General features: G+C 58.7%; 1 protein-coding gene and 1 long non-coding RNA gene across 8 annotated transcripts in view; both read left to right on the plus strand.

The window, feature by feature from the left end:
• The window catches only part of AK8 (adenylate kinase 8), a 99,132-nt gene that overhangs the window by 70,005 nt on the left and 6,882 nt on the right, over positions 1–22,245 (plus strand). The window contains exon 12 of one of the 7 annotated variants that reach the window (XM_036239144.1): positions 122–1,221. The exons of the other annotated variants lie outside the window; for them this stretch is intronic. Coding sequence (XP_036095037.1) covers positions 122–233 — 112 coding nt within the window. The 3' untranslated portion in view covers positions 234–1,221. Of the gene's footprint in view, positions 1–121; positions 1,222–22,245 lie in introns of those variants that run through there. 7 annotated transcript variants of the gene reach the window in all.
• Positions 2,895–6,617, plus strand: LOC118615044. The gene is made up of 2 exons (XR_004956305.1): positions 2,895–4,323; positions 4,976–6,617. It is a non-coding gene; the product is annotated as an uncharacterized LOC118615044 (long non-coding RNA).

A 22,245-nucleotide genomic window follows, 5' to 3' on the forward strand; every position in this document is an offset into this window, starting at 1 on the left:
CACCACCCATTTCCAATGTTTGTGTAAGAAAAAGTCTGGCGAGGAGGATTCTGAGCAAATGCGGAAGGTCGGCCCTGCTTTCTTCGCGGGTTAAAACCCAGTTACACCCGTCCGTTGCCAGGTTTGTCGTCGGTCTTCGAGAGCTGAGGGCAGTCACTTTGGAAGCCATGACGTTGGAAAAGTGCATGACTGCTGCCCCCTCGCCCGCAGCCTCGAGGATCTTTCGAGTCTAACAGTACAGCGAATTCCCGGACAGTGAGCGAGCCCCGGCCACCCAGACGGGGCAGCCGGGGGCTCAGGAGGTGGCTGCAGGGTCTTCGAGCCCCAGACACTTCCAGGGCGCCTGCCAGGGGTGGGCTGGGTGCGAGGGCCTGGGGTTCAGTCTTTAGGAAGCAAAAGGGCACGTGGTATTTTCTGGGCGCGTCATTATGTTCCTTCAGGACCGACGCTCAGAGTCAGTTCTTTATTAAACGTTGAAAAACTTTTCCTAATGTGTTTCCGAGAGCACCCAGGCCAGCCCGCAGGGTTGGTCCGAGTTTCTTGCTGTCTCTGATGGTCCAGGAAAGATTTCCGGGCCCGTTCGCCACCCCCCACCCCAAGGACGCCATAACCTCTCTCCATTTCCGCCCGATGACCTTCACAGTGGGAAGAGCCCCCTTGTGCCAGACGCCCCCCTTCCCCCTTCGAGGTTTGCCGTCTTCACTGGCGAAAACCTCTCTCGGCTCTCCGTGGGGTCAGGGGCCTTCGTCCGGCCAGTTCCACTTGGGCCTAAGCCGATGGCATACGGGACAGCGGCCGCCCCCCGCCGTGGTACGAGATCCGGCGGAGACTGACAGGTGGCCTTTAGCAGGACGAGCCCGGGGCGGCTGGCATTTGCGTCCGGCTCCGGTGCAGGCGCCCCCCATTTTCGGCAGGCGCGGCGCTCGACCCTGAACTTAAATTCATCTCCCCGAGAAAAGCAAGAGGACAGAGATGCGGAGATGACTCGGAGAAACCGTATTTGCTTTTCTTTACCCGGAGGAGACTTCGGGACGTGTCAGTGTGAGCTTCAATTTTCCGCCTGCCTCAGAAGCATAAACAAAGTGCCGAACCGCCGACCCTGGCCTTGCGCTTTAACAGCGCGGGCCTCCGCCAGGCTCAGGCGGCAGGTGTCTAAAAGCCAGACGCGCTCCTTCCTAAATATCACGGGCATTTTTTAATAAAAAAAAAAATTTTTTTTTTAAAGTCTCCCATAAACAGAAGTTCAGCTTGACTTTTTCTGAGATTGTGGAACTCCAGGCAGGGCCTCCTTGCTGGCTTCGAGGTTTCTGCGGCTTTCAGACTCCAACCCCCCACCCCCCTGGGTGGCCGGTCAGACCCCTCCACCCCCCCCCATCCATGTGCCCCCATGTGGCTACTGGGCAGAGCCTCCATCCGGGCCTTTCTCTCCTGGGCCTTGGTCTCTTGGAGCGTGAGTTCTAGACCTTAGGAAAGGACCGCGTGTGTCCAGAGAAGGCCCAGCGGGCCTGGGGCTCCGCCTCCTCCAGGAAGCCCTCCCTGACGCCTGTCCTCGCTCTGCACCTTCACAGGACCTCACACGGTGTTCTCGTGGCGGGAAGCAGCTTCACAGGACAGCGGTGAGGCGGGAGGCTGCGGTACCCTGGCCTTGCCCCGTCCGGGCTGTGCGAGGCGGGCAGGTTCATCCTCTCTGAGCCTCGGGGTCCTCCTTTGCAAGTGCTGCCTGGTCCTGGGGGGCGCAAAAGGAAACAGCCGGGGACACTTGCCGTCACCTGGCCTGCATTCCATTTTGGGGAGAACAGCTATAAACAGCCCATAGATACTGGCACGCTGGTTCTACGGAGAACGGTGACGCGGGGTGAGGGGGGTTCGGGAGGCGGGCCATGGGAAGGGGCTGTGGGGGGCGTGCTATATAGACGTGGGCCAGGGAAGGCCTTTCCGGTAAGGGGGCATCTGTGCAGGGGGACACAGCATGGGCAGACCCGGGCAAGAGCCGCCTGGGCCTGGGGACAGCATGGGCAGAGGCCCTGTGGCGGGGCGCGGGCTTGGCCAGTGTAAGGGGCATCATGGGGGCTGCTGCCTGCGGGGCAGGGAGAGAGCGGGAGGCGATGTCGGAGGCAGACGGGGCCCCCCGGCCCCGGAGGGCGGCGGCTTCTCCTCTGAGTCAGGTGTGTGAGCAGATGAGCGGTGGGTTCTAACTCACGTTTTAAAATGCTTGCTCAGGCTGTGGCGGAAGCAGGGATAATAAACAGGCCGGGTGCCCCGGCGCTCATCCAGCCGAAGGGCTCTGGTGCCCTGGCCCCTGGTGGCCGCCCCGAAGGTGGCGCGTGGTCAGGCTCCAACTGTGTTTTGAAGGTAGAACGGACACAGTCGAAACTCTCAGAGGAGATGCAGGGCGTGTGAGGGCGGCGGGCGTCACAGGGGACCCCGGCTTTGGCCGGCGCATCGGGAAGGAGGCGCGAGGGGCAGGTCTGCGGGAGGGGGCCGCCGTGACTCAGCGCCGTGAACTTTCCTCTGCTCGCGCCCACACCACCCCCTGTATGACACGCCATTCCGACTGGGCCTCGCCCGGACTCCTTAAAGGCCCTGTCTCCGGACAGGGCCGCATTCCGAGGTGCTGGGGGTGACAGCTTCAACACGTCGTTACGGTGCAGTTAAATTCGAGACCCATAAAGCCAATGGAGATTAATTATGAGCCTTTCTTAGCCGGCTGGGCTGGCGACTGACTCTCCCCACTAGAGAATCAGCCCCAGCCTCTAGAAGGAATAGCTTAAAAAGCCCCAAAACCCCCTCTAGCAAGCAAGCAGGTTTACGGAAGCAGAGGCTGGCCATTAACATATCTTAACACAGGATAACTACACCCTTAACATGAGCATATCTTTGCACAGAATATCTCCTAGAACTACACCCTGTTTAACATTAAACAACGGAAGCAGAAGTTGGCCATTTGAAAATTTTCCACCCTTAACAACATGAGTTCTCTGTGGCACGTTGTCACGGCAGCCAAACGTACACAGCGTCCTGATAGGCAGCTCAGTCGGACCCTCGCGCCTGCCACGGTACAGTCAGGGGCCCAGGCTTCTCCCGGCCGTCCCTCCCTCCCCCCACCCCCAGCTCCGTGGTTTCAGCCCTTGAAATCAATCCCAGAAGGCCCCTGCAAGCCACCTCGTGCCACCTCCAAACTGCAGAGACAGAATGAGGCCCGAGAGGCGAATGGCCTTGCCCGAGGTCACCCAGCGCGGGCCTCCTGGCCCCAGGCTGGCCCTGGTCTTACTTGTTTGGCTCTGAAATGCCACATTCGTCTGCTCCTTGTCATCGCTGGCAGGGGAGCGGTTCCCACCCCGCGGTCACGCCCCACACCTCGGGCCTTCGGAGACCCCTTTCCCTTTCATGCTTGCCCCCAGGTGGACAGGGACGATGCACCGTGATGCCCTTGAGCCGGATCACATTTCGTCCTGTTTGTCACCCAGGTGCCCCTCCACGCGGAGCTCTGGGCGCCGCCCCCCCCCCCAACCCCAACAATGATTAGCCTTGTAAGACTAATGGACGAAATCGTGTCTAATCACCCTGTTGAAGGCCCGATTACGCGATTAACATTCGCGGGCTATAAGCTAATGACGGGAAGAGCCCCTCATTTGCATAGCATTAAGTTAATTGAGCTGCAAGCCGGGCGGATGGGGTGGCCGCGGTAGGATTGTCTTTCTGAAAGGATACTAATGACCAGAGAGGATGATTCGCCTGACAGCTTTATTAATTAACGGGGATCCATTACCTAGCAGCAGTGGGGGTGGCTTCGTAAGAAACGGGAGACGTGGCCCACCCAGCAGTTGGCAAATGCGTGATCACCTCGAAGAACCATTTTAGAAAAATCTGCCTTTAAAATCCTGCTGGAGCCCTGGCACACGCTTCCCGCGTTGAGTCATTCTCTCCGCCCACGTTCGGGGGGCCTTCCAGGCTGGGGTCCCCGCCCTCAGCGGTGTTTAGGGTTTCATTTGGCTGCAGGCCCCCAGCTTCGCCCAGATGTTTTAGATTCGCCGGCTTCGGAGTCAGCCTCGGGGTTGGCGAATGTCAGCAGAGAACTTCAGACTTTGAAGAATCCTTAGAGATCATCACTTCAATCTCTTATTTTAACCGCCCTGCACCCCCCTCCCGCCGCTGCCCAACACCCCTTCAGCCCCCACACCCCCGGCCAAAAAAAAGTTGGAGCTTAGAGAGGCTGACAGTCCAGAGGTCGATGTCGCTTGGCGGGCTGGGGCCGGTGGCCTTGGCCGTGCTGCAGGACTATCCTGCCTTGCTGGCGCCTTCCTTAACCCCGGGGGTTGCATTGTGAGTATTTAGATGTGATCCGCACCCCCCTTCCCCGTCCCCCTCCCCAGAGCTTGCCCGGGGCCCCTCCCACACACTTCCGCTTCCGGCCCCTGCACTTCTCCCCTCTCTGGCCCCCTGGCCTTTCTCCCCTTTGTCCGTTTCTTCTCCATGACGAGGGTGGGGACTGTACTGTGCTCACTGTCTAGAGGACAGACGAGTGAACCCACCGAGGATCCTTTAGGGCGGTGCGGCTGGGACGAAAACTGCTTCCCAGGGAGTTTGAAAGCATGGAGCGTTTTTAAACAAAAATGAAACCATGTGTCCATCCTTACATGTCTTGCTTTTTCACTTAATAAAATATCGCGGACATCTTTATTATTACATGAAGCTATAATTCATTAAACGTTTGCATATATTACACTGTAAACTATTACGTGGAGATAGTTTATGCACACGATGACATAGTCCAGGCGTATTGTAATGTATTTAAGTGTCTGTTGGCAGACATTTGTTTCCAGTTTTTTCTTATTACAAACAATGCAGCAGCAAGCATGCACACATATCTTTATGCATTTGTTTCAGTCATTTTCTTAGGAAAAATTAATAGAAATGGAATCGCTGAGCCAAAGGACACGCAAAATTAAAGTTATATCCATTTTTTAATTGAAAGGAGTCGGAGATCGAAGGAGTACAAATGGATATTCGGCGAAAGATAAATCTCACAAGAACAACTGAAATTAATGATCTGAGCCTCTGACTTAGGTTAGAAAAATAATAAACCCGGGAAAGAGATCACAGGAACAGAAATCAAGGGAGCAGAAAACAAAGCGACAGTGTAGCCAAAAGTTGGTCCTTTGATTAAATTAATAAAATCGACACGCCTCTAGCAAGATCGGTCAGTAAAAAAGAAAGAATGCACAAATAAACAATATTTGGAATAAAAAGGGGACCCTTTCATAGATGGAGCAGAGTTTACAAGGGTAAGAAAAATTTTATGAACACCTTTAAGACAACAAATCTGGAGTCACACGAGGTGGATGAATTCAGGGAGAAAAGTCTCAGCAGTGTCGAAGTCAGAGGAGACAGAAAATCCGAACAGTCCTGCAACTGTCAAGTACGTTGAGTCCTCGGCGTGGAAGCTTCTCCTCCCCGATGCTCCTGCCCAGCCCCTGGCGCCGACCTCCAACCACAGACCACACCACGGAGGACTCGCCGCCAGCTGGGCCACCGCAGACCCACAGGGCGGCGCTTCATCCAGCGGTGGAAGCGAACGAGCCGCAGCCACACACACGGATGGCGAGGAACCTTAGAAAAATCCTGGGACGTGGAAAAGCGAGTTGTTAAAGAACACTCAGCAGGACACCAGGCAAGCCGGACTGGGCAGCACTCGTGCACGTGTTGAAACAAATCACGACGGTGCTGCTCTGGCGACGTGAGCGAGGAGGGGGGGATTGGTCGGGACCGCCTGCGCCGTTCAGAGTCGGGGCGATGCGTTGCGTCGTGGGTTCGCAAGGTTAGTTTACGTTTCCTTCTCCCCAGACCTCACTCCCTTCCCCAGAAGCGACCACGGTTCATGATTTATTGGGTAGCCTTGTGGGACATTTCTCCGCATCAGTAAGGAGATATAAATATATGCATTTATTTTATGTAGATAGAGACCTACTACACAGCTGCAAAAGGGAGCATCGGGTCTTTCTGTCACCTGCTTTCAAGTTTTCTCAACCGCGTATCTGGCAACCTTTCGCGGGGACATTTAGGCTCTTTTCATTTTTTCACTCCGCAGACTGTGCTACGGCGAACATCCCGGGCGTTCGGTTCCGCGCGCGCATTAGACCGTCTGCAGACTAAGATCCTAGACGTGGCCTTGCTGAATGGTGGTTGCGTTTTTATTTTCAGTGGCTGCTAAGTGCCCAAGCGCTCCAGATCCTACTGCTGACGGTCAGGCATCGTGTGACTGAAGGTGGCATGTCCTCGGGGAACGGCTGGGACACCCAAGGCACGGAGGCTTCGATTAAGGTTAGGGAGGCCGTGCCGCAGGGCTGCAGAGGGCGCCGGGCTGGCGGCAGGGGCGACGGCCCCGGCGGTGGCCCAGGTCTGTGGCGCAGTTGGGACCGATTGCCACGCACGTGCTCAAGCTGCGGAAATGTTTGACGTCACGGAATTGCAGTGCTAGAGAGCATGTTCTTTCCCCCTAGGATCACTGATGGATGTGAAACATGCCTAAAGGTTTGCTTCCTCGAGAGGTTGCATTGCCCACAGCTGTTACTTTTTGATTTACAGGGCGAGTATTTAAGTAATGACAATCATTTCGATTTTTAGTGCTTCGAGCCTCTAGCCACAACTAAAACATGACAGGCTCATGAACGTAATGGCCAATCATAAAAGAAAGTCATTCCCATGAGACCCGTGCTGCCTCCTTAACAAAGCGAAGGCCGATGTCCTCGGGCGCTGCGGAGTGCGGGGCGGGTCCCCACCGGGGCGGGTCCCCACGGGGCGGGTCCCCACCCAGGCTGGTCCCGCATCCAGTTGCCGTCCCCAAAACCCGGGCTGGGACTCCGCTCAGGCTGCCCATCCCGGTGCCTGAGTCCTTGGTGAGAACGGGTGTGCACCCAGGAAGATGTGGGCATGGAGCAGCCTCCGGACGCGGGCCGCTCCGTCCCCTGAGGCCCGACCGCTGGTGGCAGTGCCGGGCATTTTCTAGAAGTGGTAGGTTCAGCGTCAAAAACATGAGTTCTGGAGTCCAAGAGACCTCCGTCTGGCTCCGCATCAGTCGGCACTGACTCAGTGAGCACATGCTATGAGTTGGGACAGTGACCAGGACAGGCGGGATGGGCTCACCCTCCGGGTGGGAGCCCCACTCGGAGCGGGGCACAGTAACGCACTGCCCCGGTCAGCTCCGAGGCCGCGGACGCCTGGGAGGCTGGTGAGAACCGCGGGGAAGCGAAGCCGGTCCCAGCAGAGGGAGCGGCTGGGCGAGGTCCCAGGGACAGGACGGGGCTCCACCTCCCCTCAGTCTCTGCACCTCCCGGAGCCTCCGCACTCCATTCGCAGCAGGGAACCGAGGGAGCACAGGGCCGTGGGTTCCAGGAGGTGCGTGTGCAATGACGGGCGACCGCGTAAACGGATGAGCAGGAGCCGGGGCGGCTGCCGCTCCTGTTCCAGCTCCGTGAGCTGCTCTTTCCGCCGCTCGCGGGACGGGGCTCCCCTTCCTTCCGCCGCTCGCGGGACGGGGCTCCCCGACAGCTCCGGGCGCAGCCCGGCGCCGCTCGGCAGAGGGAACCGCAGTCTCCGCATCTCATCCGTCTTTTCCTTTTGCCGTGAGAGCGCGGGCCCCCTGGCCCAGAGCTGGGCAGGTTGGCGAGGGCCTCGCTGGTGGCGCGAGGGCCCGGGGGAGCCCCCCGGAGCTGGCCCTCTGCTCCCGAACCCTCCGGCTGTGGAAGCTCCTCTCCCCCTCTGCCCCGTGGCTGCTTCCGGGTTCAAACGTCCGTCGCTTTGCTGCCCGTGGACACGTGCGTTCAACTGTCACCCGCCAGGCACCCACGGCAACCGCTGAGGGACGCAAACGTAGACCGGAACGTGACGGTTCCGAAATCACGAGTTTAATCCGCAGGGCGCTCATCAAACCTCCGTCGTGACAGAGAGGCTCATGAACGTTTGAGAACAAATGTTCAGGGAGGAAACGGCTCTGTGAGACATTTAGTTGCTGAGTCGTCAGAGGAACAGAGGTCGGCGGCGGAACTCTCTAGACACCAATCTCGTGCGCGCCCTGCGTAGGGTCGGCGATGACCGTGAGTGGCCGTGTTCTGGGCCAGCGGGCGATGATCGGGTGAGCACAGGCGGCCAGGGCTGCGCTGACTCGGCGGCTGCGTCGTGCCAAGCTGTGTGCGCCCGCCCCACCCCCCACATCCCCCCGTATCTGATCTGAGGGGCCAGAGGTGCAGAAGGCCTCGGACCGGCCTGCGGAGCGTGTACCGGATGCCGGGGCGTCAGCCCACAGCTGGCCGGGGCGGAGCGTGCGCCTGGACCCCCGACCCGCCGTGTCCCCGAGGCCGGGCGGGGCGTCCACGGGTGGGAGAGGACCCCTGCCCCGCGTGGCAGCAAAGGCCCCAGACACCCGGGTTCAGATCCCATCTGCCGTTTCCCGGCCACGTGACCTCGGGCGGCGCACTTACCTGCTCTGCGAAGTGGGCGTGATGGTAACGGCCCCAGCGGGTGGCGAGGAGGAAATTAGGTGGTGGGTGCCCGGTACCGACGAAGGCACAGCTCGGCCCCGGAGCGGGATGACGCGGCCCCCTCTCACGCGGCCCCCTCTCACGCGGCCCCCTCTCCCGCGGCCAGAGTGTCGCAGGGCACCGGCGATTCTGAGCGTGGCTCCCCGCAGCTGATCCCCGCCCACCCCTGCCCTCTGCGTGTGGCGGGTGGAGGCGGGTGAAGGAGCTCGTGGCCAAGAACGGGGAGTTTCACAGTGCACGAGTGCCTCACCTGACAAACAAGTCCGCGGGGTCAGGCCGCCCCCTCCCTCCCACGCTCTGCCGCACCCCGGGGGCCTCCAGGTGAGGGGCCTGCGCCTCGCACCAAGCTTTCTGTGAGCGCTGCGGCCGGCCGGTGGTTCCGGCTGCCCCCCTCGAAGCAGGCCTTCGAATCTGGGAGCTTCTTTCGGGGAGAACGGTTCTCTGCCCAAGCGTGAGCCGCTGTTTTGGTAGAAGAACGAAGGGAAACAATTTGAACGCATCAGTAAGAGGCCGGGCAGCGAGAACTCCCGTCGGCTGTACAGGCGGCCGTGGGAGGAAGACCCGGAGGACCAAGACCCCTCTTTCCCGGGGAGTCTTTGCGGGCTGGAGCCCATCCCTGGTCCGGGCCTCTGCCCGCGGGCGGCCGGGCCGCTGGGGCCCTTCCCGCCCCGGGAGTCGCAGTGGGGGCGCCGCTTCCGCAGCTGGTGGTGCTCCGGTCGGCAAACTCTGGTTAACCACCCCCGCCCCCCGACCCCGCACACACACCCCGCGAGCGTCGTGTGCACACAGTGCCGGCTGTGGAGGGGCAAAGGTGAGCGGGACCGTCCTGCCCGCCACGGTCCCCGCCCCCAGCAGGTCTGCCTTCTGGAAGGGGGTGGAGCATGCCTGACCCACAGCAGTCCCTCCTGGGGATGTTTTTGGGGCGTAGGGGGCACTCAGCAGCGGGAAGACAGCCTGAGGAGATAAGAATTGGGGGTGCCGAGGACACTGTGGCACTCCAGCCCCCTGACGTGTGGAAGATACAAAAACGTGTTAAATGCTTCAGACGACCAAATCGTAATCCGACACCCACTGCAGCGATTGCGGGGCCCCTGTCAGCTGGAGGGAGGCGGCTGATCAGGTCAGCGGCGATGTTTTGGCCATAAGGCCTTTTTCTTCTGGTGACTGGAGAAACATGGAATCAAACCGGAAAACGCTGGGCCCTCCCGTGAGACAGGCTGGGGGGAGGGGGGCGGGGAACCGCGCCTTTGGCTGGCCTGCCCCTTTGTGGAACAGCCACAGGACTGAGCAGCATCACCAAGAATGCCGGGCAGCAGGAAGGGCGTGAAACCGTGACCCTGAGTGACGGAGACTTGGCGTGAAAGGGGCGGGGCTTCGGGGTGCTCCATCCGGTCAGGCAGGCAAGGGGTGGGGCATCAGGCAAGGGGCGGGGCATGGTGCCGTCCCCTCATTTGCATGCTGCCTGATCGAGGGAAACGTCCTTCAGAGTCCTTGGTGAGTCAGGGAAGTGCGCGGAGCAGGGTGCCTCTCATCTCGAAGCCCCCCCGTGTCCCCTTGGGCTTCGCCCCGTCACCGGTCCCCATTTGTGCCTGCAATCCCACTCTAAGATGATGAAATGCGTTTCTGTCCTGGACGAAACACCTCTCTGTGCCTCCCTGAGGCCGAGTGACTCCGGAAACTGCAGAAAACGCAGTCTGCTCCGCGCTTCCCGTTTCGGTCTGTGGCCGTGGTGGCCGCAGGGGTTCTGGGCGGCCGGTCTTGAGGGCAGGAGGGGGGCGAGGGGCGGTGGGGAGGCTTGGAGTCTCGGGCGAGCCTGAAGACCCAGCCCCTCTGCACCCAGGACGAGGCCCAGGGAAGCCCCCGGGGGTGCTGGGCAGGTGTGGGGGGGTCCTTGTCCACGTGTGTTTCCTACGTTTTGTTACACAGGGAACCCACCTCCTGTAGAAAAGTTAGGAAATGTAGCTGAGCAGTCACGTCTGGCATTCGGAGGTAATCCACGCCAGCACTTCGGCGTATGCACACCGACGTTTCCAGAGACACTCCGCAAACGTGGTCTGAGCTGCACGCGCCACGCCGCACCCCCTCCTTCCCTTAGTGCGTGGGGCCCGTGTCCTCAGACGCCGCCCCCGGCCCGCGAGCGGCCGCAGAGCAATGGCTGTCGTCAGTCGCAACGCACGGGCCCAGCCGGGCCGTGGGCTGAGGCCCCGGGGCAGGCGGCACCAGCCCGGTGGGCTTCTGGCCCCGAGTCGTAGATTTAATCCGTAGACGACTATCGAAACCGAGACGTTTTGAGTTGCAGGCCCGTGTCCCCAGCCAAGCATGTGGAAAAGCTTTATCTAGAAACTCGGGTTTCGCCTCCTTGGCAGGTTCACGGCAGTTTAACCCCGGAGCCTGACCGGGCCGGCACTCTGACCCTGGGTGTCTCTGCGGTGGGCAGCGAGTGCCTGGTCGACACAGAGCTGGCCTTCGGGCGGGGCCTCCCAGGGCCGCGCCCTTCACCCCACCCCCTAAGTCATAGTTCCCTCCAGCTGCCGTGGGGGGGGCAGGTCGGGGCGCAGTTTGTGCCTGACTGCCATGAGCAGTGAGTCTCCGGGTGCAGGTTCTGCAGGGGCCAGGTCTCGGGCAGACTCGGCCTGGGGACGGGCTGCAAGGACGGGGTGCTGACATCTCAGCGGAGCCCGGAACCAAGCGAAGGTGGCCCTGTGGTTCCCTGGGGGACGAAAGAGACTGCGGGGCCATGAGTCAGGAGCGCGAGGCCGTGGGGGGGACGAGGGCTGCAAGGCCCTGAGCCAGGCCGGTGCACGTGCTCTCCGATTCCATTCTTAAGGAAGAAAAAAAAAAAAGATCATCTTACGAAAAACGGAAAGTGTCAGACGTGGTGCTGGTAGAACTACGTACGGGCTCTCGAATCAGGCGGGCCTGGCTGGAATCCAGCTCTGCCCTTGGCCGCCATCATGACCTCGGCTAGTCCTTCTCTCCCTCCGATCTTCCAGTTCCTCATCTGTAAATCGGGGCCGGTTCAGAAGGGCGTTAACGAAGGTGGCCGGCGTGTGTCGCGTCCTTGTCTGCAGCCCGCCCGCCCGCGCTGTGTCGTGAAGCTGTCGCGGGTCGGCCTGGCGCCCGGACACGTCCCGTCATCATTCCGCGCATTGCGTGATCCACGCGAGAAACCGGTCCGATCATGTGCCGTCGCCATCGTGCTGGTCCTTGCGCTTAAAAGAGACAATTCTGCTCCTTAAATAACCTTTTTGTTTCTTGTGGTTTTCATCTTTGGTGTTTTTCTTAACTACAGAAACAGTGCATTCTGATTGTAATGGAAAAAAAAAGCAGAACATCTATGAAGTTAAAGGCTCCTTTTTTATTGCCCCTGATCCCTCCCCCAAAACAATCATTATCGCCAGCTCGATGTACATCCTTCCGGAATTACTTCTCTTGTGAAACACAAGCAGGCTCATACAATACATTGTTCCGTAACTATTTTTTAATTTAAGATTGTGTCTTAGACTTCACTCCAGTGTCAACGCCCTAATCTACCTTATTTCTTTCTAAAGCTGCAGAAAGAGGCTTTGCCACAATTTGTGAAGCCTTCCTGGATTTGTGGATATCTACGTCGTGTCCAGCTTTTTTGCTATTATAGGTGACTCGGCAGTGGGCAACTGTGCCCATCTATCTCTGCACTTGTACAAGTATCTGCTCAGAAGGAATTCCTGAACCAACATGCTCTCTCGTCTTGATTTCCCTGTTTACGCACTGAGAATACGAATGCTAACATTTACCTCACATGATCACATAAGGTCATGTTTAGAAAGTATCGAGGACAGTTAGTTGCATATAGTAAGCCTCGGACTTTAAATGATACTTTGATTTTATTTTAAATGATACTTTGATTTTATTTTAAACCAGAACGTACTAAATCCAGCCAAATCCAGCCGGACTGCCCATCGCTGGTTATATTTACGCTTGGGACCCGAGGAGATGGTTTAGGCTGAGTTACCCTACTTTCCGTTAAACTACAACCGGCCCACCTTCCACCCTTGATGTGGTGGCCGTTGGGGTGCTGATCTCACCTGAGGTCCTTGGATTCCCTACAGCCTCGTCCTCCTGGATCCAGTCAAGCAGAAGCCCTCACTTGTCACAAGAGGTCCTGCTGGCTCCGTGGCCTTCTCGTAGATTTCAGTGGCTGCTTCACTTGACCTCCGATGTGCACTGGGGTGTGGAGGCCAACCTGACCGTATGTGCGTTCGTGGAGGAGGCAGATCGTGAGAGTAGCCTCCTGAGTGGCACTAATTGAAATCTCTACTGTTACATGATGATAATATCGGCCAGAATAGCTTGGGCAGTTATTACGTGCCAGACTAAATGCAACGCGCATGGATTAGCTCTTTTAATCTTCACTCCCTGTGACCATCCCTATCCCCGTACCCATCCCCGTCCCATCCCCATCCTCGTCTTAGAGATGAGAGCCTGAGGCGTGCCCAGGATCACACAGCTCTGGGTGGAAAGTGGGAACAAATGAAATCCTTTCCTCGGCATCCACAGGGGGAATGAAGACGTTACCCACAGGGTCTTTAATTAGTTTACTGACTCTGCGTGCGCGCGTGTGTGTGTGTGTGCGCGCGTGTGGGTGTGTGTGTGGGCGTGTGTGTGTGTGTGTGGGCGTGTGTGTGTGTGTGTGGGCGGGGAGGGAGGCGTGCGCGCTGGCATGAAATCCAGGCTCCGAAGCCTGAGAAGAGAGTGGAACCACGGCAGAGGACTGTCCAGTCGGCCGGGCCGTCGGGCCCAGCGGCTCATCGGTGAGGCTCCGGCAATCGACTGGGACACTCGCAGAGTGTCTGGGCCTGTTGCTAGGAAGGTGGCGTCTCCGCACCAGACACCCCGCCGCTGCGTCCGGGAGGTCGGCCGCCTCCTCGGCATCCTCCGTCCTTCCGCCCGGCGCCGCGGGCGCGTGCCCCCTCCGAGCTCCTGGGCGGTAGGTTCGTTCGCCCTTCTCTGCGACTTCCCTCCAAGTGCACGCCGACATGCTGGTGACAGAGCTTCCAGTCTGGGTCCGAGTTTGCCACGCGTAACGTAGTGGCCACCTTGTGCGGAGGGACAAAGTCAGACCTGGAGAGAACCGTTAGCTCTGGGGGAAACCCAGGTGAAGTGCCCTTGGGGGAACCCGGGCCCTCTGGGGGACCTGAGGTACGGTCTCAGTAAGGAACAAATGTGGGGGGCTTCCCACCTCCCCCCCAATGACAGGGGCCAGGACCCGAGCGCTGCCGCCGTCGCGGAGCCAGCACCCGGGGTTGTCGGAGAAGCAAAAGCCGATGGCGCCCTGAGCCCTGCTAATCACCTAATGGCCGGGACACCCGAGGCCCCAGCTCAGGTTTCTTGGCCACGGCCGCGGCCGCGGCCCCCGTAACCGCAGCCAGGTTTGGCTTCTCCACGTTACAGCCTCGACACGGACGCGCACGACCGAAGTCTTTGAGAACAATGAAATATGCATGGCTATCAGTGACAGTGCCATAAAGTGCGGCAATTAGCCGCGTCATCCGAGAGCGGGAGCCGGCCCTCGCAGCCCGTGGCTCCCCATTAGTTAAGTGCATTTTGTACGTCCTCATCCCATCAAATCAACTAACACTTCCTTTAATTGGCTCATGAATTATACAGCGGCGGCGCATTATCATTTAATCGCCTGTAAACACCCATCGGCCCCACGCACGGCCTGCCGCGCTCATTAATTCGTTAATTCCAGCAGATGGAGGGGGCGATGGATGAGCCGTGGCTGAGCAGAACGCCTTGGGCAACGGAAGAAGGAAGAAGAGGTGGGGGGCCGTTTAGGTTTCTTAAGGGCTGTCAGAAACTCAATCCGCGAGCTGTCAGCCGCCCGGACCTGTCCCCACCCCCTCCACTCCGCCGAGCACGGGAAGTGACTGGCGGATTCATGCGGAGGCTTGTCAGCCGTCTTTAAACATCAAGCCAGCGGGTAAACCGAGCCCAGTGTAAATTAATTCTTGTCTTGCGGGGCCCCCCTTCCTCTGTCCCCATGAATATTTCATGGCGGGCAGCATAAATATTAATTCTAATAGCTCTGCACTGTGGTTATTATTTCTGTTTTATGACAAATATTCATAAAATATTCAGGACGCGCTTTTAGAACATTTACACAGTTGATTGTGAATTTTCCCAGTTTCCCGGGGACACTGTAAACATATTGGGGTCCTCTTGATGGACTTTTCCCCCTTAATTAATACCGCTGGTTATTAATGTTTAATTAGATTTAGGTTTTTCGAGAAGTGAAACCTATTGGATTGGAGGGCTGAGGGCGGCCCCCCCTTCAGTCTGTAAAACGGGAGGGGCCGCTCTCCTTTGACGCGTGGATGATCTGACAAAGGCCAACCTCGCCTTTTTAGTTTGAAAACAGTATCCCTCCTTTCTGCAAGTGTCTGTCTGTCTGTCTCCTCTTCCCTTCTCACCGAGATCTGGCAGCCTGGCCTCGCGGAGCCCTTGGAAGGTGCCCCAGTGGTATTTATGCAAGGATTTAACACAGTTTCGGCGTAATTAAAGTGTGGGTTTAACAAACACGATGGCAGAGTCCTCAGGCCGGGCAGCTGCTGCTACCCGGGGTGAAGGATCTTTTGGAATCCAGGTGATTTATCTTTAACTCCGAGGGGCAGCTGTGCATGAAGTCCCTGGGGAGGCACACTGAGGAGGGGGTCCCACCCCAGGGGCAGCCGGGTGTCCCCGAGGTGACGGAGGACACAGATGAGGGGGCGGCTTTGGCCTGCGAGGGTCTGGGGGGCGGCCAGGCGAGCCTTGTGGTTCGGGGTGCCCACCCGGTGTCAACCCCACTCTCGCCCCACCAACTCTCCCCTAAATCGCTTTAGGGTTCACTTTCCATTTGCTCGTCCGCACAGAGGCTTCAGGGGTGCTCTGAACTGCAGGGGATGAGGCAAACTTATTTTTATGTGGGGCGCAGAAGGCAGCCAGGGAGCACCCAGAGTCCCCGGGCCGGGAGCCCAGCCTGGGGCCTTCACCTCGGGGCCCTGAGCTTGCTTCTCCATCCTCAATGTGGGCCTGACCACGGGACCCAGGTCATGCGCTTCTCGTGAGGGTTAAACGGGCCCACACGCGTGTGTAATACGCGCAGTGCAGGCGCCTGGCGTGCAGTAAGTGTGCAAAGGTCTGCGGTGACGGTGACGATGGCGGTGGTGCAGTTAATGAGAGGCCAGGGCGCGGCGCGCTTTTGGAGAGATTCGTGGAGGAAAACTCCGGCGGCGGCAAAGGGTAAAATAGAAGCTTCTCTCAGCACCTTGAAAAACTGGAGTGGGAAAGTCCAGCACGGGGTTCTGACGCTCGCTGGGACATCTTAGGTGACGCCAGGGGCAGATGTTCCCGCGGCGCGCATCCCCGTGGAGGCTGGCCCGCGGCAGGGCGGGCGGGGGCAGAGGCGCCCGCACCCTCTCCCGCCGTGACGCCCCTTCGGCTGGTCGGCTTAGTGGAGAAAGAAGACGGTGCCTGCGGCTGGCTCTGGACCTGGGACTCTGAGCGGCCGCCCCAAGGAGCCGCCGCTGAAGCCCGCATCCGGGCTGGGCGGTCGGTGCTGAGCCGGGGGCGCCACGCCCGCCTTCCTTCCCTGCGCCCGCTCCTCCCAGGTTCTCAGAGCCGTGCTGCGCTCGGCCCGCAGGACCCTGGGGCCAGCAGCCCGCGTTCGAACCCTGTCTCTGCCCCTGTGTTATCAGTCGGGCCTCGCCGGGGAAGCGGGACCAGCAGGACACGCATTGTGTGTGTAGAAATAGGTCAGGAGTCGGCTCCCGCGCTCACGGAGACCGACCCGCCCCAAGGTCCATCGTGGAGTGTTTGGCCCTTAAAATCGCCTCGTGAGGTTCTCCCGTCTTCCCCTTCTCCTACCTGGAGACGTGGCGGGCCACAGAACAGGCAATGTCCAGAACAGGCAGATCCGCAGAGACGGAACGTGGATTGGCGGCCGCCGGGGCCTGGGAGCGGGGGCGTGGGGAGGGGCTGCCCGTGCGTTCAGGCTTTGGGGGCCATGGAAACTTGGATCCTGTAAATATACTAAAAATTACTGCACCGTGCACTTTTAAGAGGTGATTTGTATCTCAGTAAATTAAAACATCAGCAACAGAGGATTCGAGTCTCTGAAGATAGAGCTGGAGGCTGTCAGTTGATGCTCCTTACCCCTGAGCCCCAAATTCTTCCTTGAAGGAGGACCCCATGGAGCCCCTCGGTGTCCCTGCAGCAGGAGGCACTGACCGTGTGTCCACCAGCCCAGATGCTTCTCTGGGGCTGTTGCAGACCAGTGGGTCTGAACTTCACCGCTGATCTGTGACAGTCGGAGTTCCCATGGTCGGGGCGCCTGTGCCGGCAGGTTAGGGGTGCTCTGAGCGCGAGGGAGGTGAGTGCGGCTTCTGGCCAGTGCTCAGGAGAGACAGTGGGTTTCCAGGGAGGTGCAGGGACTTCCTGCCGTTATCACACGGGAGGCCGGCTGGGTGGGGAGCCAGGCCCCCCCAAACACAGACGTGCAGCTGAAGGGTGCCCAAGGGCAAAGGGAGTGACGAGGGCAGATGCCGGGTGGGCCCCAAGAGCCACGTGCCCCCCCCAAGGTGAGTGCCCTGTGCCGATGGCTGCCTTGCCGAGTGTGCGCGGGCATGACAGGCGTGGAGGCGCGGGCCGTGTTGGCGAGAGCCGGGACACAGGGCTAGACCTGGCCCGAGTCTCAGAGTGCGCCGGGTCCCCACACGTCCAGGCCGAGAGCCACCCGTGTAGATGGTGACCCGGCGCAGACTGGCCAGGCTCGTGCTGCGGCTCCGACAGCTGCCCACTGTCTCCTGCCACCCCCCGTGTAGATGGTGACCCGGCGCAGACTGGCCAGCTTGTGCTGCGGCTCCGACAGCTGCCCACTGTCTCCTGCCATTTTTGCTTCAGACGCATTCGCCTTTCTCTTTGGGAAAAGTTTGCAGAACTTTCTGGCTTCCAACAATTTGCGTTTCTCGGTTTCTCACGAGGGAGTGCCTGGCTGGCCTTGCACAGAGGGATTATTCTCTTTCTTCCCAGCGGTAAAGGAAGCAGAGATTTTAAGACGACTTAAAAAACGGAGACTGATTATGCAGGCATGTGATCCCCGGGTCCTTCCCCTGAAACCAGACGGCTGCATTTTGCTGCCGTGTGGGGTGAGTGGCCAGGAGTGCTCGCTAAGTCACCAATTAGCGACAGTCACAGAGTGCTCTTCTCGCCCCCGGAGGGATGTCAGGCACAGCCAGGGTAGATTTGCCGCTATTGATTACACACAGTTTTAAGCAAGAACGCGCCAGCGGGAGCCCCCTTTCTCACCGCGTGGGGGGCGGGGGGCGGGCCTGACGGACACGGCAGCTGCTGCTGCCTGAGGGCAGGGGGCGCGAGGCTGGAAAAGGCTGGAACATGCGGTTAAGACGTTTGGCCTTTAGCTTTCAGATTGGACTCTTGTTAGAGTGAAAACATGTACATAGTAAAAATTTTAAAATTCTGGCCAGGGCCTTGTCCACCCTCCAGGGAGCCCTCGGTCCGAGCTCTCTCCCACGCAGCGACCCCAGTGCATGGGCCTGCGGCGCGGGTGTGTGGCCTGCGGGGGGGACCAGGGGCCTCTGTCTGGGATGGAATTAGGCCTCCCGAGGAGCCGGCAGCAGCCACGGCCTCAGCACGTGCCCCGCGCCAGGCGAGGCGGCCCGGCCTGTCCTCGGCCGCGCCCAGGGGGCTCGAAGCTGCAAATCCTTCTGCAGGCGACTCGGTCTTTGCTCCTTACCTGCGATCGTCTCTGCATAGTTCCCACGCCCCTTCCATCCTGCCCGGCCCGACCCGATGCGCGCGCGTCCTCCAGCGGCTTGGTGGCTCCCCGCTGCCGCCGAGGCCTTGCCCCGGCCAGGCCAAGCGGCTCCGCCCTGTGCCGTGCGCGCGCCCCACGGGCCGCGCTGGACGGGGACAGGGTTGGCAGCGGTGTCTGCGTCACGTGGCTTCTCTGGCGCGTCACGGACACGCGTTTTGGTGAGACGCACTCGGGCCCCTCTGCGTGTGTGTGCGTGGCGCCATTTCGCGGTTTTCTCGATGGCGCTCCATGCTCTGCGGCTCCCTGTTTCGTGATGGTCACTGTGAAGTCCCCCTTGAGAGAAGACCCCGGGAGCATGCGAGAGCCAGGCCCCCCCGCAGCCCCTCTGGAAGTGCGCACCGAGCGTGTGTTCCGGCCCCCAGCGGGGCTCCGAGGGCCAGAGGCCGAGTCTTCGCCGAGAGCCCCCCGCGGCCCCCCGCGGGCGCACCGCAGCCTCTGAAGAAACCGGGAAGCAGCAGGCGGTGTGAGCCTCTTCCAGGAAACTGTTTTCCTAGACCGGACTCCCCCTGTCTGAATACTAAGGAGGCGAGGGGTCCACGCGTGTCCCCCGGTGGGCGCGAAGCGGTATCTCACTGTCGTGGCCCCCGGTGCTTTGTATAGAGTGTTGCACGTGGGGGCTGTTTCTCGTACCTACAGCTCACACTTCTGGATGTAACCGGATATCAGTGCACATATCTGCATAGAAGTCCTTCATTAGATGTGCGTTTCGCAACTGTTTTCTCCTGGTCTTTGGCAAATCTTTCATTTTCTTAATGCCTTTTGAAGAGCAGAGGATCTTAGTTGACTTTTAATGAAATCTAATTTGTCAATGTATTGTTTGATGGTCATGATTTTGGTATTATAGCTAGGAAATCTTTAATCCGAAGCCACTCACAGTTTCTTCTAGAAGTTCGATGGTTTTAAGTTCTATACTTTGGTCTACAATCCATTTGGATTTAAATTTTTTATGTGGTGTGAGGTATGGGTCAAGATTATCATCGTCATCATCATCATCATCATCATTTCACTATTGGGTGAGAAAAAATATTCTTTTTCCACTGAATCGCATTGGCAGCTTTGTCGCAAAGTAACGGGCCACATCCCACGAGTCTGTCTCTGGACCGTCTCTCCCGTTCCGTTAATCCGCGCGTCTGTCCTGTCACGAACACTCGCGGCGCCTCGCTGACTGTAACTCCGGGGTCAGCCTCGCTATCAATTTGTTCTTCTTTTTCAACATTGTTTTCACAATTCCAATTCCCTTCCAGAAGCACCTCCACAGAAATTTTAGAATTAACGCGTCTAGAATCTTCAAAAAGCCTCGTTGGATTGCGTCGAACCCAAGGACGTGTTCGCGGAGGACCGGCGTTTCAACAGTGCTGGGCCTCCGAGCCCCTGACCGTGGCACAGCTCCCCGTCCGTTCGGGTTTGGTACCTTACGTGGACATTCTGTGGTCTCCGACATACAGACCTTGCACGTGCCGCGTTACCTTTATACCTAGCATTTCATCTCTATACTATTACAGGTGGCGCCTTTAAATTTCCAATCGCTTATTGCTGGTATCTAGAAGGTCAGTTTGCTGTTTGTATGTCGATGTATCTTTGAATTCACTAAACTTACTTATTCTAGTGCCTTTTTTTGAAGATTCTTCGGGACTTTTATTTAGACGATCCCGCCATCTGCAAATGCAGACAGTTTATTTTTCCCTTTTCCGTCGTCTGCCTTTCGTTTCCTTTTCCTGTCTCACTGCGCTACCCGAGACTTCTGTCGCGATGATGGACGGGACGGGCGAGGGTGAACGTCCTCGCCTCGTTCCCAGTCTCAGAGGGAAAACGTGGGGTCAGTGCGCCGTCAGCCGTGGCTTTTGGTAAATGCCCGTCACCGTTCTGAGGGCGTTCCTTTGTCTTTCTAGTTTGCTGAGAGTGTTCATCGGGAATCGATGTAAGATTTTTGTCAAATGCTTTTTTTTTTTTTTACATCTGTTGACATATTGTATATCTGTGTATATTAATAATCTTATGAAATTATGAACTTCTCCAAGGCCTGAGAACCACCCCTCCCTCCTACCTTCACCATAATGTCTGGTAACTACATCACGGTGCTGTGTGTGTGTGTGTGTGTGCGTGTCTGTGTGTGTGTGTGTGAATACGCAGAACACGAAGTTTCCTGTTTTAACCATTTTGAAGTGTGCAGTTCTGTGGCGCTCAGTGCATTCACGTTGGGCAGACACCCCCCCCCCCATCGATCTCCGGAACTTTCTCACCTCCCCACACTGAATCTCTGTCCCCACTACACACCCGCCCCACCCCCACCCAGCCTTCTGCTTCCTGCCTCCATGGATCGGACCGCCCGGGATACCTTACGGAAGTGGAATCGCGCAGTATTTGTCATTTTGGGCCTGGTTTATTTCACGTAGCATAATGTCCTCAAGGTTCATTCGTGTTGTAGCAGGTGTCAAGACCTCACTTCTTTCTAAGGAGGAAGAAAATTTCATCTTACGCGCGCCACATTTTGTCTGTCCATTCACTCCATCCATCGGTGGACGTTCGGGTCACTTCTATTTGGGTCGTCGGCTACTGGGAACAACGCCGCAGCGGAGGCTGGTGTGCGCCGACCCGTCTCGGCCCCTGCATTCACGTCGTTGGGCGCCTGCCCAGCAATGGGACCGCGGGTCGCGCGGGAGTTCTCTGTTTCAGTTCTGGGGAACCGCCGTACCACATTCCACGGCAGCTGCGCCATTTTACCTTCCCAGGGGTCCCTCTTCCTCCACACCTCTGCCGACACTCATTAGTTGCTGGTGTTTTGGTAACAGCCACCCCAGTGGGCGTGACGCGGCGCCTCGTGGGCGTGACCCCGCGGTGCTCTGCATGGAGTCTCGCACACAGCGGCGGCTTGTGTCGCGATCAGGAGGCGAACGAGGGCTGGACCGGATGCTGTGTTTAAAGTCACTTCTTGTATGTCGTATCTCGTAATTCGTCAAGTCTATCCTTGGGCCCAGAGGACGTTCTGTCCCTCACTTGCCCGTGCGTTTATCTCTGGAGCAGGGGCGAGCTTCGAGGTCTTTGGGGCAGAAGGCAGTGTGGCCTTCCCAAACAGAGCCCCGGGCAGTGTGGCCAGAGGGGCAGATGAGGGTGAGTGGAGAGATCCCAGATGTCACTGGGCATCTGGCAGCAATGCCCCGAGTGACAGCGTGAGCCCTGGCCACCCTGGGACTCAGTCTCCCCATCTCGTACACTGAGCAGATTGGATGAGAGCGGTTGTTCTCAACCTTGGCTGGATGCTACGATTGCTCAGGAAACTTAGAAATCTCCATGCCCGGGCCTCACCTCGGGCCATCATATCAGCACCTCTCACGGTGGGGCCCGGGCCTCAGAATTCTCAAGGCTCGCCCAATGGTCTGAGGATGAGTCCGTGGATTAGAGCCACGCTCCTCCGACCGGCCCGAGCTGCTGGTTTACAAATGAGGGTCTCCCAGCCCCTCCGCTGGAGGTCACAGTCGAGTGGCTCTGACACGGTGCCGGGGAATCTGCATTTTAGAGAAGCCCTCCAGGGGATTCCCGACATCAGACACATCCTGGCCACTCGGGACCAGAGCGGCACCAGTCTCCACCGTGAGGAGCGTACACATCACGGCGAGTCTTGTCGAGCGTAGACTCGGATTCAGTGGGTGGGGGTGGCAGGGCTCCGGGGCAGGGCCACGCTGCCGGGCCCGGACCCCCTGAGTAGTGAGGGACCCGCCAGCCCGAAGTCCCAAAGGCAGGCGCCCCCTCGCCCTCGGGGGGCCCGTGCCCCGCGGTGCCTCTGCCCAGCGTGCCTGGCCGGGGGCGTCCGTCCCTTCCCTGGCCGTGGCGCGGTACACGAGCGGCAATGAC

The sequence above is a fragment of the Rousettus aegyptiacus genome, unplaced genomic scaffold (assembly GCF_014176215.1).
Source record: "Rousettus aegyptiacus isolate mRouAeg1 unplaced genomic scaffold, mRouAeg1.p scaffold_m13_p_3, whole genome shotgun sequence".
Taxonomy (NCBI): domain Eukaryota; kingdom Metazoa; phylum Chordata; class Mammalia; order Chiroptera; family Pteropodidae; genus Rousettus; species Rousettus aegyptiacus.